General features: G+C 48.4%; 1 protein-coding gene across 2 annotated transcripts in view; it reads left to right on the top strand.

The window, feature by feature from the left end:
- Positions 1-14,449, top strand: part of GNB5 (G protein subunit beta 5) — a 38,271-nt gene extending 23,822 nt beyond the window's left edge. Inside the window, exons 6-12 of one of the 2 annotated variants that reach the window (XM_079769618.1) lie at positions 1,142-1,285; positions 4,225-4,316; positions 6,639-6,687; positions 9,173-9,269; positions 10,217-10,383; positions 11,697-11,733; positions 12,760-14,449. In XM_079769618.1, the coding sequence (XP_079625744.1) occupies positions 1,142-1,285; positions 4,225-4,316; positions 6,639-6,687; positions 9,173-9,269; positions 10,217-10,383; positions 11,697-11,708 (561 nt within the window). In that variant the 3' untranslated portion in view covers positions 11,709-11,733; positions 12,760-14,449. Of the gene's footprint in view, positions 1-1,141; positions 1,286-4,224; positions 4,317-6,638; positions 6,688-9,172; positions 9,270-10,216; positions 10,384-11,696; positions 12,101-12,759 lie in introns of those variants that run through there. The other variant, XM_079769617.1, reaches the window with a different exon arrangement.
- Positions 14,450-15,163: the final 714 nt, after the last annotated feature.

Raw genomic sequence — 15,163 nt, 5'->3', positions numbered from 1 at the left:
ATGAGAAACTGGTTGACGATATAATAGCTTTGGATTGGTGAGCCCAGCGAGATAAGGGTCTTAAAGCCCGTCTTGATGACAAAGCAATTAGTTTTGATAAGTTTTTTACGTGGTTCACAGTCTTATTTTGCAGGAGCAGGCATTACCTAGAGCTGTGGTCGGCAAACTGAGGCTCTCGAGCCACATGCGGCTCTTTGGCCCCTTGAGTGTGGCTCTTCCACAAAATACCACGGCCTGGGCGAGTCTATTTTGAAGAAGTGGCGTTAGAAGAAGTTTAAGTTTAAAAAATTGGGCTCTCAAAAGAAATGTCAATCGTTGTACTGTTGATATTTGGCTCTGTTGACTCATGAGTTTGCCGACCACTGACCTAGAGCAGGCAGGTAAGTTATTTTACCTTGGTCACTGTGTTATTTAGCACAGCATCAAGAGAGTATGCCTGGTCCCAGAACTGAATAACACGGAGACAGGGGATTAGGTTGGTTTCTGCTTTTACAGCCAATCCTGTTAAACTGAGCGAGCTTCTGGAGAGTGGGGGCCAAGACCCAATCCTCCTGCAAACCCTACCCCTAGCAGCGCGCTGGGACATCATCGGCACGTGACCAGTGCTTGCTGGCACCGTGCGCACCTCTCAGTGGCCCGGGAGCCTCTGGGGAGCGCCCTGACCTGGGAGAAGCAGCAAGTGGACAGTGTCTAACAGAATGCTGCCTCCACCCTTGCTGCTCCAGATGGGGTCCAGCGACCAGCGTCGCTTCACCGGGAGCTTGTGAGAACTGCAGAATCTCGGGACTCGCCCCACACTCTATAGCGAGCAGCCGGTGACCGGGTGCTCGTTAATGTCTGAGGAGCACTTTTCCTGTCTGGCCTGTGCAACAGTGGGCGAGGCTGCTGGTGGGAGTCAGTCACGGTTCTGTTCAGCACACGGTCACAGGTCGTGCATGCCAGGCAGTGGAGAGCCCCGTGGGCACAGCAGGGAGGCCTCCCGTCCGTGCCCTGGAGGACAGGCACAGGAACGCGCGGCAGTGACAGGGTGTCGGGTGTGCGTGTGCGTGTGCGTGTGTGTAAGGGGCCTCTTTTCCCTGATGGCCTTGCCCCTACAGAGCTAATAATGACAACACACTCTTCCTGTCCTTTCCCACGTCAGATCCTGACGGCGAGCGGTGACGGGACATGCGCCCTGTGGGACGTGGAGAGCGGGCAGCTGCTGCAGAGCTTCCACGGGCACGGGGCCGACGTGCTCTGCTTGGACCTGGCGCCCTCAGAAACGGGAAACACCTTCGTGTCCGGGGTAAAGACCCGAGGAAAACGTCTAGAGTCCTTTGTCTACCAGGGAGGATGGTGGTGGCAATTCATGTCACTTCCTGGGACTAGATGGGATGGGTCCCTGAAAGGGTGTTCAGGTACTCCTTAGCTCCCCTCTGTACCCCCAGGTCCCCACTGCACCCCCAGGTCCCCACTGTACCCTCAGGTCCCCACTGCACCCCAGCTCTCCACTGCACCCCAGCTCCCCATTGCACCCCAGCTCCCCATGACACCCCCAGGTCGACTGCACCCCAGGTCCCCACTGCACCCCAGCTCTCCACAGCACCCCCAGGTCACCACTACACCCCCAGCTCCCGCAGCAATGGTGGTCTGGGAGGGCCTCCCATTTTGCCCCGACATTCAGCAATCACGGAAGGATCTGGAATGTTCTCCTGATGTGACTGCTATCACTTGGGGCATGAATCTGCCACATTTAAAAATCATTCCTCAGATAAATAGCGGAGTTTGTATCTGACAGCATTGCTAGTGGCCAGCAGGGCACACGCTGGGTGAGGCAACACTGTGTTGTGAACAGGGCTTCGGGGCTGGGGGGACACTCTCCTGCCCCACCCCTGCCAGTCACCATCGAACAGTGTATCTGAGGTCTCAGAGTTGGGGAGACAGGCCACGGTGACACAGAGCAGCAGGAGGCTAGGAATCAGGAAGCCTGGGTCCCGGCTTTGCTACCTCACTCTAAATTCCATCATCTGTAAACTGGGCGTGATACACAATCGTTCTTGCCTCCCCCTCCCCAGGACATTATGAATAGTAGATAGAAGAGTTTACATTATGTTACACAAATAGTAGGGGCGAGTATTTTTGTGGACAGCTAGGAATAAAAATGGGGAATTAAGCTGGCTGACCTGCCCTCGAGTCAGTCAGGAGAGAGTGGTGAGAGGCCGGTGATGCTACACCATCAAATTGAAACATGGGGTTCAGGGTGCAGACTTCTCGTGGATTCTTGTCTGGCGAAGTTGAAGAATAAATTCGTGGACTAACAGATTTCTTTTATAAAAATGAGGAAGTTTATTGGAAGCTTATACAAACTCCATCTGGGCAAGAATCCCCAAATGGGACCCCCCTGGGGAGGGGCCCCCAAATGGGAAAAATCTCTCTCTCTCTCTCTCTCTCTCCCTCTCTCTCTCTCTCTCTCTCTCTCTCCCTCTCCCTCTCCCTCTCCCTCTCCCTCTCCCTCTCCCTCTCCCTCTCCCTCTCCCTCTCCCTCTCCCTCTCCCTCTCTTTCCCTCTTCCTCTCTCCCTCTCCCTCCCCCTCTCCCCCTCTCCCCCTCTCCCCCTCCCCTCCTCCTCCCCCTCCCTCTCCCTCTCTCTCTCTCTGATGGGAAAAATCTAAGTCCAAAAATCTAAAATCTGTCTCATGTCCCTTTGTCTCTGGTTTATATATGTTGTAGTTCTTTGTCTAAATCTGACCCTTTGCAATTGGACCCTTTCCTTAATTTAAGACCCCTGGCTTTCCTCATTGGTCATTCTGCTACATAGTATTAGTTTTAAAGTCTAAAGCCCACGTGGTCCCCCCCCCCCATTTTCTCCCCCTTATTTTGCAACATTATCCATCTAATCTGTTCAGGTTGGAGTTGCTTTTGATCTCCCTTATGGCTCTCTCTCAGTTGTCTTGGCCAGAGATGTTTTATTACCCCTGTGGCTTTCCCAGCTGCTCAGGCCAGAGATACCTCTGTCCTTGGTTTATGGCTATTTTAATTGCTCAGGCCAGAAATGCCTCCATCCTCCCTGGACCCTCCCTTCTTATCTGCCTAATTAAGCTAGCTAGCTAACCCTTATCAAAATGATGTTTGCAGCTGGAAGACATAAGGTCCTTTGCTCTCAGCTGTCCACCTCTTAGTTCTGGGCATCAGGTGAGGGCTCTCTGGCCTCTAAATAGCAGGGACCTCACTTTTGTTCTTAGAGGTTTGGCCGTCTCTGTGTATTTCATTCCTAAACCTTTGTATAACTGTTTATCTCTCCTCAGCTACACTGTTTACTCAAATTGTCAATGTCATGGTAGATTCTGTTGTCTCTTTCAGAGCACTAAACTCCTCTGATTTAGTGTCCGCTAACCATCAGAAGACACTCAGTGCTGAACCCACAGCAGGTCTTTCTGAGATGTCAGTATGGTACCTTGTCCCCGCCCCCTTCCTCTAAGATGAAACCAACACTTTGGACACCAATTTTAATCTATTACTTCTTCTAGTTGACAAGTGAGAGACCCTATCATAGTCCCCAAGCTTGACAACAGGACTGCTCTGCAGGACTTTCTCAAAATGCTCCTAGATCCATGCTCTTATAATGTAGGAATCTTATGTTTATGAACCTCTGGGCCGGGCTGGCAATCCAGAGAGAGAGGTTTACAGGTCTTGAGGTGGAAGCCCGGTAGGGGACTTGCCCAGGCAGCCAGCTAACTGCTGGCAGGGCCATGACTGGGCTCCTGCTCTGCTGATTCCCAGCGGGTGCTGCTGGGGTGCAGCTGGCCCAGAGACACCTAGAGCTCCACCTTGGCTCAGGGCTGCCCCTGACGCCTGAGACAAAGCTGGGAGGTCCCACCTGGCAGCCACTGTCTGTCTGTTCTCCCCTGTGGGCTCAGAGAGGCAGCGATAGAGGGAGGAGGAAGGGAAGGGAAAATGAAGACCTGGGAAATGCCCTGGGGAAGGTGAGACGTAGGCTCTGGACAGTTTGTGCCGAATCAGAAAGCTGCCAAAGAAGAAAACATGCTCCAGGGGGAAGCTGGGTCCTTCCCTGGTCCCCCGCCCAATCCAAGGTCTAGTTCTGGCCTTCCAAGGGCTCATCTGTTAAAATGGCCTGAAGCAAAGCTGGTCTCCGACATACATGGTCTGTGTTACATAACTGGAACGCATGGCTGTCTGTGCACGGTCCTTGCAGCGGCCTTAACTTTGGGCAACTTTGCATTTGTAGGGATGTGACAAGAAATCCATGGTGTGGGACATGCGCTCCGGCCAGTGCGTGCAGGCCTTTGAAACCCATGAATCAGATGTCAACAGTGTCCGGTCAGTGAGTAGGGTGTTCGTCTACTCCTCTGTTCTCCTGGGCTCCTGGGACTGGGGTAATCCTGAGCCCACCACCGCCTCTAGGCTTAGTGTACTGGCCTGAGAGGCCTCCCAGCAAGAATGGCTGATCTGTGGTGGGACTGAACGGCGCTCCAAAGCTCTCGGAGACTTTAATATAATTGTACCAGGGGCACTGGTGGCGTCTTCCCTATTGAGTATTTCTCGTTCATTAATTCAACAAATATTTATTGAGTACTCCTAGGCTAGACATTATTCCAGGAACTGGGAATACAGTTATGAATAAGATAGACAAAGTCTCTCCTTTCCTGCAGGGGACAAGAAAACGCACAAATAAACAAATGTATGATTTAATTTGAGATACTGATAAGTGCTCTGAAGTAAAGTAAAACAAGGAGATGTAGTGGGATGGGTTGTTTCTTAGAATGGTCAGGGAAGGCCTCTCTGAGGAGGTGATATTTAAATTGAGGCCAGGATTATAAAGAGCTGGGGGGAGATGAGAGGTTCAGGGACCTAGAAAAGGCCAGATTGTTGAGTTGGGGGAGAGGGTGGCTAACATGATCTATGTTTTGCCTTTATATATATATATTTTTTTTAAATATATTTTATTGATTTTTTACAGAGAGGAAGAGAGAGGGATAGAGAGTTAGAAACATCGATGAGAGAGAAACATCAATCAGCTGTCTCTTGCACACCCCCTACTGGGGATGTGCCCGCAACCAAGTACATGCCCTTGACCGGAATCGAACCTGGGACCCTTGAGTCCGCAGGCCGACGCTCTATCCACTGAGCCAAACCGGTTTCGGCTATGTTTTGCCTTTAAAAGATCATTCTGGCTGCTGTGTGGAGAACAGGTTATAGGGGAGCAAGAATGGAAGGATGTGTGACAGCCGGTTAGAAAGAAGTTGCATGAGATCAAGAGAAAAGGGATGGCGGCTGGAACTAAGAAAACATAGTAGAGACAGAACTGTCTAGAATTGGGAATGCTCTGAGGTCTTACCTGACCTGAAAGCTATCAAGTTAGGCTGCCACAAGTTCATGGCTGCTGGTAGATAGAAGACACGAGACTCCTGGATCAGAGATGAAGGACAGTTTATTACTCAGAGCAGTGGCAGTAGTCAGAGTGTCAGCATTTCTGTGCCGGTTACTGGAGCCCAAATTCCACAGGATGACATGAAAAGGGCCAAATGACATGCAGGATCTATGAATTGGATCCTAAGAAAGAGGTCAGTACTTGACATATAAATTTGGAAGATGACACTGTCCAGGCAGTATATATAATATAATCACCCAGGGATCTTCATTATGCTTAGTGGGCAATACTAGGCTTGTTCCCCTTAAAAGCAAAAACAAAATGAGACAACTTAGTTACAGTAGGAGTAGAAATGTTAGTAAGAATTTTCTAGCTCCCTGCCCTCAAATATGGGATAAGATAAAAGGAAAAAAAGGCTATTGCTTTTTGCAAATACGTAGCAATTACCTAGAAAATCAAAGAAAATCAATCCAGAATTTACTGCAGATAGAAAATGAAGTTACTAAGGTGCAGGACAGAATATCCACAAAAGTCAAGTAAACCCTTATGATGAAATACAGAAAAAAAGGCGCAGTCTCTCACCCATGCTTTTGCCTTTACCCTGACCCTCTTCTTCTGAAGGCCGTTATTCCACCAGGTGTCCACTGAGGCCTGCCTCTCTCTGGGGAGCGGATTGTAGAAAAGAGAGTGACGGTGACAGAAAGCATCGTTATTCACTGGAAGCTCTTTATTCGGCCACATTCCATGCCACAGTCTTTGCTGTCTTATTCCCTCTTGACGAGGAAACAGGCTGTGCAAGGTGAAGTCACTTTGCACAAGTATCCCATGTAGTCAGCGGTCAGTGCAGAGATCTGCATGTGGCTCTGCGTGTCTGATCCCAGTGTCTGTTTATAACCACTTTCTTATCCCTGAGCTCTGGGCCGTGTCTTAGGAATGAGGTATGTGGTCAAGGAAAACTACGGGTCCGGGGACCTGGCCTGTGTTCCATGCCTGGTACAGATACCTGTATTATCACATTTACTCCTCACCAACACTCTGCAAGGCCAATGCCACTGTCCCCCATCGACAGGGAAGAAAACTGGAGGCCAGTGGGTCTGCCGGATGAGCTTCCCTTTCTGGCCTCTGTAAACAAATGGTCCTTACGTCCCTAGAAGTGGAGATTCTGATTCCGAGGGCCTAGCATGAAACAGCCTTCCCAGACGGTTATGACGGGCATCCAGGGTTGGGAGTCACCACTCTAAAGTGCGTTCTCCCCAACTTCCTCTCTGCAGGTACTACCCGAGCGGAGATGCCTTTGCCTCAGGATCAGATGATGCTACGGTATGTTTCTAAGTCATTGAGAGCTTTCTTATTTGCGAGAGGGATGTGCTGCCTTCATTTTATTTTAAATAACTTTTATTTTGATCACAAAAATAATGTGTATTCGTAGAAGAAACCTTGGGGAGAAATTAAATTACCTTAATCTCCCTACCCAGGAAAAGTCACAATGAGATGAATTCCTTTCTCTCTTTCCTTGTTAAACAAAATTTGCTTTTTTTCACTTACTAATAGATTGTGAACATTTTCCTATGCCAATAAACATTGTTCTATATTATTTTTTCTTAGTGATTGAATAGTTTCCCATGTTATAGACAAAACCATCATTTACTTAGCCAGTCTTCAATTTTGGGACATTTAGGTTTTCAAGGTATGTGTTTTTTTCCTGTTAAAAAACACTGCTATAAGTAAGTATTTTTGGAGCTTCTCGTTATTTCCATAGAATGAATTCTCAGACATGAACTTACTGAGTTAAAAATAGGCCTAGTTTTAAAGCTTTTGATACTAATTGAAAAATTATGTTCACTGATTTTTTTAAGAGAAAAGAAATACCTTCTTGTGCCCTGAAAATACGAAATAAATTATTAAATAATAGTAATAATAGTTTTGATTCTGATTCAGTACTATGGAAGAAATTACAAAGAAATAGATTGAGAGTTTTGATAATAATGCAAATTTAAAACTTATGGATGTCAAAAATATATAACCAAATGTAAGTGCATACATTTTGGAAAAATCCTTGCTACATGTATGCCAGGCCAAGTCGAAATCCTTTAGATATGAATGGGAAGGCATAATCAATAAGATGTATACCACAATTTTATTTTGTTTTATTTTTTTAAATATATTTTATTGATTTTTTTACAGAGAGGAAGGGAGGGAATAGAGAGTTAGAAACATCGATGAGAGAGAAGCTCTCTCATCGATCAGCTGCCTCCTGCATACCCCCTATTGGGGATGTGCACGCAACCAAGGTACATGCCCTTGATCAGAATCGAACCTGGGACCCTTCAGTCCGCAGGCCGACGCTCTGTCCACTGAGCCAAACCGGTTAGGGCTGTATACCCCAATTTTAAAGAAAGATAGAATGCAGACCATTTATAAGGCAATACATCCAAAATGCTAAATAAACTGAAAATGTTTTCAAAATCACCTCTAATCCAAAAAATGCAAGTTTCAATGATCTATGCTCAGCTGCAGGAGAAATGCTCAGTGTGGAGGTGGTGCGGTGGGGAGCCTGGGCCCAGCCTACTCAGGACCCTGGGTACCAGCCTTCTAGAAAGCAGTTCTGTGATAGAAGAACTTTCAAAATATCTCTATCCTTTGATCTGGGCATGCTATTTCTTGGAAATAATTCTATCCTAAAGATTCTATTCCATAGCTCTTATAAGGAAAATATCAGGGATTTTTACATAAGAATGGTCACCATGGGAGAGAATTATATATATAAAAACCTAAGCGACCATTACAACCGAATGACTGGTCAACTAGTCGCTATGATGCTCACTGACCACCGGGGGGCAGACACTCAATGCAGGAGCTGCCCCCCGGGGGTCAGTGCATTCCCACAGCCAGCCTCCCATGGCCGGGCGACGGCATCAGCGTCTGGCGTCCGTTCGTTCTGCGCCCAGCCCGGCAACCATTGCCTCCTCTCCTGACCCCGCCCGGGGCCTTTGGCCCCTGGCTGGACGGGGACGGGGAACCGGGCCTGGGTGGCGGCGGATGTGGTCCCTTTCCCAGGGGGGCTGAGGGCCGGCTCCCTCCTCAGGGCCAGTGGCCAACCTCCCATGCCCTGTCCCTCCCCGCGGCCAGCAGGCCCTGATTGGCCGGCCCTGATCAGCCCTGATCACCGGCCAGGCCTAGGGACCCCACCCGTGCATGAATCCATGCACCGGGCCTCTAGTTTTATTATAAAAGAGAAAAATTAGACACAAGCATCTTTTTAACAGGGTATGGCTAGATTCTGATATATCTACATGAAGACTAACAACCACGTTAATTATGTTTTTTTTGGAAAATTACTTAATGATATGAGATAATGCTCATAATGAGAAGTGTAATAAACATCCACCCTGTGTTATTTTTTATTTCATTATTTTTTTAATACACACATAAAACAGAAGTAAGTCTGAAGGAAATAGATGTTAATCAATACCTCTAGGATTTGGGGTGACTTTTATTTTATTTTCTATGCATTTTGAGTTTTTCTGAATTTTCTACAATGAACATGTATCCTTCATCAGAAAAACGGCTGGGTTTCATTTTAGGTTTTGTACCTGAAGAAGCCTTCTATATTTGCTGTGTCTTTAAGTCTCCATTGGAGATGAATAGGAATTGGGGCTGAGGGAGAAAACACTAGGAGAGAAAACGTAAGAGGTGTTTCCCTTACCTCTCAATCTACACAAGCCATTGGCACCTGCTGGTGGCTCTGTGGTGTCGCCTCACCAGAGGGGAGCCAGAAGTAAGTGCTTCTTTGTTTGCACCCCAGTGTCGCCTCTACGACCTCCGGGCAGACAGAGAGGTCGCCATCTATTCCAAGGAGAGTATCATATTTGGAGCATCCAGCGTGGACTTCTCCCTCAGTGGTAAGATTTTATGTCAGAAACTTTCCCGGGACTGTGAAACAGGACCTAAGTGACACCCAGCTCTCTGTCAAGAGGCCCCTCAGCTAAACTTCCTGTGGGCCCATATGCCCAATAGTCTCCTTTCGTGCCAGTCTCCCCCCACCCCCACCCGCCGGGCTTTGTGAGCCCTACTTCGCCCTGCCCTCAGCGGCTGCCCCAGCCCCAGTCCCTTCAGGGGAAATGAAGGCTGTGCCCATCTAACACTGTTCTTCAAGGCCGATGGACAGGCAGTCACATGCACAGAGCCTTGAGGCATTGCTTCCCCAGCCTTCCATTCTCCCTTCACACCTGACAAAGGACTTTTTTTCAGAGGTGGAGGGTGGGTGACCCTTTCTCAATGAAGCTCCTGGCACCTCTGCCCTCACAGGTGGGGAGGCTGCTAGTGAACATTAAGGCAGCACTGATACTCTGGGTCACTGGACCATTCCATTTCTCAGACACTCCCCAGTTCTGCATCTGAGCCCTCGTGCATGCATGCTGCTACCCCTGCCTGAAACATCTTTTCTCTCTTTTCTCTGCGTGGCAAACTTCTGTTCGACCCTCCAGAGCCCATCAAATGTCATTTCCCCTGCAATGTCTTCCTTGATCCTCCCTCTGTGATGGCATAGCACATTACACACAACTGAGCACTTCCATTACAGCCCTTATCACATGGGGCTGTGATTTATGTGTCTGCCTCCCCAGACCACCCTCCACAGGGCCAGCAACTGCGCTTTCTCCTCCGAACCCTCAGGGCAAGGCACAGTATCCGACACCCGGGGGCACTAAATCACTGTTTACTGAAGGAATGAACAAATGAACGAATGAGTGAGTGAATGAACGAACAAGCAAGCAAGCAAGCGAGTCATGAAAAGAAAAACAGGAAGGAAGGAACTGGTTTAATAACTGACACATCCTCCCGCTTGCAGGTCGCCTGCTGTTTGCTGGATACAACGATTACACCATCAATGTCTGGGATGTGCTCAAGGGCGCTCGCGTCTCCATCCTGTTTGGACATGAAAACCGTGTCAGTACTCTACGGGTTTCCCCTGACGGAACTGCTTTTTGCTCAGGATCCTGGGATCACACCCTAAGAGTAAGCGAGGAGACTTTCTATTTTACTCTGGGTGTGAGAAGAGGAGTGATTGGCCTTCCTGAAAGCAGAAGTCCCAGTGAGCTAGGAGAGGCCCGGACAGCTACATGGAGCTCAGATTACTCAGAGCCACAGAAGGAATGAGTGGCCTGGGAGGTAGTGAATGCCCCATCAACACAGGTGTTCACACATAGATTACACAACTATGTATCAGCATGTAGTTGAGGGAATAGCTGGACTAGGTGATTCAAAAGGTTCCTTTTGACCCTAAAAGTATGATTCTTCTGAGTCTAGCCTTTGGCAAACCACAGATGGCCAGTCTCGCCTCTTAGAATTGCAGGGTTCTTGTGTGGTCACAGACCCCTCTGAAACCAACAGAGGGGCTTTAGGAGGGCATGAGCCCCTGAAATCATATGCCATATTTTATGTGTGTCCTCCTCATGGCTTTTAAAAAATATATTCTCAAAAAGCTCCAAGACTTTGTCGGGTGTTGGCTCCCCAGAAATAACTGTTTGCAAAGCAAAGCTCACCGCAGTGTGGAACACCACCAACTTGACAGTCTCAGTCGTGTCTTAGGAGGAAGAGCAAAGGCAGATCCTTGAGGTTCTAGGGATTTGAGGCAGATCTTTTGATGGAGGGACTTCGGTGGCATAGAGTTTAGGATTGCTGGACACAGGCTGGGGGAGGAGGAGGGTTTCGAAGATGGGCTTTAACAGGGACCAGTCACTTGATGCTCTGTTGTTCTGAGAAGTGCGTCTCTTCTGAAGAGGATACTTGACTCGTGTATTTGTAGGATAAAAAGGTGAATGGACTTTTGCAAAGTTCCTGAAAGAAACAGTAAAGTTATTTGTGACTTCATTCATCCTCCTGGTCAGGAGTTGCCTAAATTAGTAAAGTTGTGTTCATGTACTCAGAGAGCTGTCTGGGAACAAATGGCTTCTGTTGCCAATCTAAGAGTTACCAGCCCCACATAGGAGGCCACAGATGCCCTTAGACAGTTAACTAAGGGGGAGGGGCATCAGGTCCAAACAGACACCTTTCTCCTCTCAATCCTCAGGGCAAAGCACGGTACCTGACACACCTGGGCACTAAATCACTGTTTATTCAATGAATGAGCAAATGAACACATGAGTTGCTAAGAGGAAAGTGTTTTATTTTCTAAGACATGCAAGTGCTCTATTTTGGATGGACTGTGTGTGTGTGTGTGTGTGTGTGTGTGTGTGTGTAAAGAGACTTTGATTTGTCCCTTTAAACTCAGGATTTGTAAGTTGTTAAGTACTAAAGAAACTAACAGTTATCTGTTTGTGTCTTTGCAGGTCTGGGCTTAATCGTTTCCTCACAATACACTTTTAGGTACCTGACGTTAGAATTTGAAATCGCCACATGTCAATAGATCTTACTTCTAGAGGACTTGAGAGTTTATCACAACTTGGCTGAAAGGTCACCAAACATCTCCAATATTACTATTAAAACTATCACCCCTGGAAAAGGACCACTGTCAGCCTTCAGCACTAGGAGGACACCTTCAAGTACAGTGTTGCTGGGGGTTTTGTTGTTCTTTTTATTTTGAGCACTTTTAAATTTTATTCATTAAGAAAAAAAATATCCTATCTAATAATAGAGTAACATGTAAATTACCATCACTCCGCTATGCCCACGATTGGGAGGCTGGGGGGCGGGACTCGGGGTGGCCTATCCGGCCATTGAGAGGCACGGATCCGCTGCCACTGAGGGGGGCTACCCTGCTGTTGAGAGGCGCAGGGGGTGGGACTCCCGCCCCCTGTGCCTCTCAACAGCCAGTTCCGTGGCCGCTGAGGGGGCCTGCTGCGGACACCCAGCTGCGCCTCTCAACGGCAGGGTAGCCAGGTGTCCGCGGCAGCCCCCCTCAGCAGTCGTTGAGAGGCCCCCCTCAGCGGCCGCAGACCATCAAAAGTGGGGGAGCTGGGTGCCTGTCTGCTCCGGCACCAGGCCTTTCAGAAGCCTCAGCCGAGCCGGAGGCTTCTGAAAGGCCTGGTGCACCAGTGGACAGGCACCCAGCTCCACCGCGAAAAGCGAAAGCGTGTAGGGGACCCTACACGTGCATGATTCAATCATGCACTGGGCCTCTAGTATATATATATATTGATTTCAGAAAGGGAGGGAGAGGGAGAGACAGATAGAAATATCAATGATGAGAGAGAATCATTGATCAGCTGCCTCCTGCACGCCCCACACTGGGGATTGAGCCCACAACCCCGGTTGATGCTCAACCACTGAGCCACGCCAGCTAGGCTAAAATTATTCATTTTTAAGGTTATTCTTAATTATACTCGGCTCATCTCATTCAATTACCAACAGAATCCAGCATCTAATGTGTTTCCTGTTGCTTCTTTGCATCAGATTTGTGTCGGAGCACCTTAGAACCTGGTCTCTGTCGCTGCGCTGTGCCTGGGCCTTCCTCCGGAAGTGCTGATTTCAGTGGCTGTAGGAGGAGGGCCGAGTAACTCATCTGTGATGGGAGGACGTTCCAATTCCAAATGTAATTAGACAGATTCGCTTTTTTAAAAATGTGTTTTTATTGTAAAACTATCTTTCCCAGTCTTGCATCATCTTGTCTCGTTTCACATAAAACATTTTAATCTATGTGAACTGTTATAAATGAAGCAGGTGTGCGTAAGATGGACAGGAGGTTTACTTTACGAATCAGGTGATGATGTTGATAGGAGTGTTATCACGTGGACAGGACATTTTCTTTCAAGGGCAAAGCTGAACGCTGTTTGCGACACACACGCTTCTCAGAGCAAAACCTTTCTGTGTGGGACACAGGACGGTACACTCAGTGAAAGACCTAGCACCAGTACAGTCATGTGAGGATCAGTGGCATCCCTCAGCCTACGGTGGATCTTGTCCATAGCCATTCTACTCATATTTATTGCATTATGGATGTAATCGCATATGCAAATTAATTGCTAGGTTTCGAAAAATAATGTTTTATATTGAGAAAAATAACAAAAAAGATATCTTGTCTTTATTTGAAATTCAGCAATTCCTTCTGGAAGATACCAAGTGCTTTGTTACAAAACCCTTTGTTTGTTTTATCTTGTGTCTAAAGGTATAGAGATGAAAATGCCTTATTCATCAAGATGGCATGCGTTAGGGAAGTAAAAAGTCACCTCAAATTCCAAAAATCACTCCTGGGTGAGGCTTGCCCGTGGCTCCTGTGGTGCCCAAGGGCTGTGTCTGCTGCATCCCCTGGATCTCTGGTCTCCTCTCAGCCCTGTTTCCTCCCCCCCCCCCCCCCCCCCCCACCCCAGCCCTTCTCCCAGGGCTAGTTCTGGCTCTGCAGGCCCAGCCCCAGGCCCTGCTGCTCAGAGAGGCGCTTCCAGAGTGGGCACAGCCATCGGATAGGCCTGGACCTGGCACCCATAACCTCGGGGGTGCAGGACCACCCTCAGACCTACTTGGTCAGGTATCATAATGGACCAGTCAGGCCATCTTTTCCACCTGTTTTTAAAAAATAAACAGAATGGTTATATTCAGTCATTTGTGAGGGTTTTACTATGCAATAGCCCTGGTGAGAGAGCAATAGAAAAGGCTCCCGCTTGCCTCTGAAGAGCCCGGAGGGAAGAAGAGGACGTGGTCCCCAGGGACCGTCTTCAGCCACCTCCTCTCCCCCGCAGAGGACCGCCTGGACAAGGGCTCTGGGAAATGGGCACAAGGTCCACCCAGCTGCTGAGGGGGCAGGTCCCACAGTGTGTCCACGGAACCCCTGAGCTGCACTCCTACCTAGAACATTCCAAACTGCTCCTCGTCTCCTAGCTACGGCATCCCCACCTCCCACAGACCCTGGCCTGCCTCTGCACAGAAAATTCAAGCTTTATGTTTGGAGAGGCAGAGCACATCTTCAGTGAAAAACAGTCCATAACTTTCCAGTTAAAAGACAACTGTAAGGGCCCTATGGGAGTATTTTGTAGATTACTCACCCCCGGGCAGTAAGCCACCTCCCCTGTAAGTATTTCATCTCACAGTGTGTGCTGTTGAGTATTTATTGATGAAATACTTGGTTGGGAATATACTACACTATATGGACACTCGAGGGGAAACTCCAAGTAATAAATTGTATTTTGCATATTGAAAATAATGCCAAGTGGAGTTTTTCAACCAGTTTGTCTTTTTTTAGAAGACTTGGGGGCAAACCCACCAAACTGATTGTGGTGAAGGAGCCCAGTGAATGTGCCCCTGTGTGTGTAGCCTTGGACCCCCCTCCTCAGCCAGAGAAAAGAAGTGGGAGGCGGGAACGGAGTCCCCTGAGGAGGTGGGCCGTGATGGGGGTTGATGGGAAAGGCCTGTGACCTGAAACCAGGCAGCTGCTCCGGAAAGACCCAGCAGCAGGCACTCCACATCCCCTTTCCGCTCCCCGCCCCTTGGCCTCCTCCACTCCCTTCCCTGGATTATATGTAGCTTAATGGCAGCAAAGGTTGTAAAGGCCTCTGCATTCTGGGCTTTCATAGTTGTTTGGCCAGCTGGCTAGAAGGTGGCACACTGACAATTAGGACTCATCTGTAAGCTAGAGGAGGACAGCATGGTGACAATGGATGTGACCTTAGGTTCAGACCCAGCTCTACCCATTTTACAGGATATAGGGTATCATCCAAATTTCTCCCAGCCTCAGTGTCCTCATCTATGAAATGGGACAGCACTAAAGTATATACCTAGTTCAGCCTTGGCACATCTTCAATAGGGTCAATTCCCTGCTTCTGAGTTTTGTCTGTCCACCATCCTCCCTTTCCCTTCTCCCTTTCCT

The sequence above is a fragment of the Cnephaeus nilssonii genome (genome assembly GCF_951640355.1).
Source record: "Cnephaeus nilssonii genome assembly, chromosome: 4".
NCBI classification, from domain to species: domain Eukaryota; kingdom Metazoa; phylum Chordata; class Mammalia; order Chiroptera; family Vespertilionidae; genus Cnephaeus; species Cnephaeus nilssonii.
Note: the sequence above shows the minus strand (reverse complement) of the source record. Positions and strands in the feature narration are given on the sequence as shown.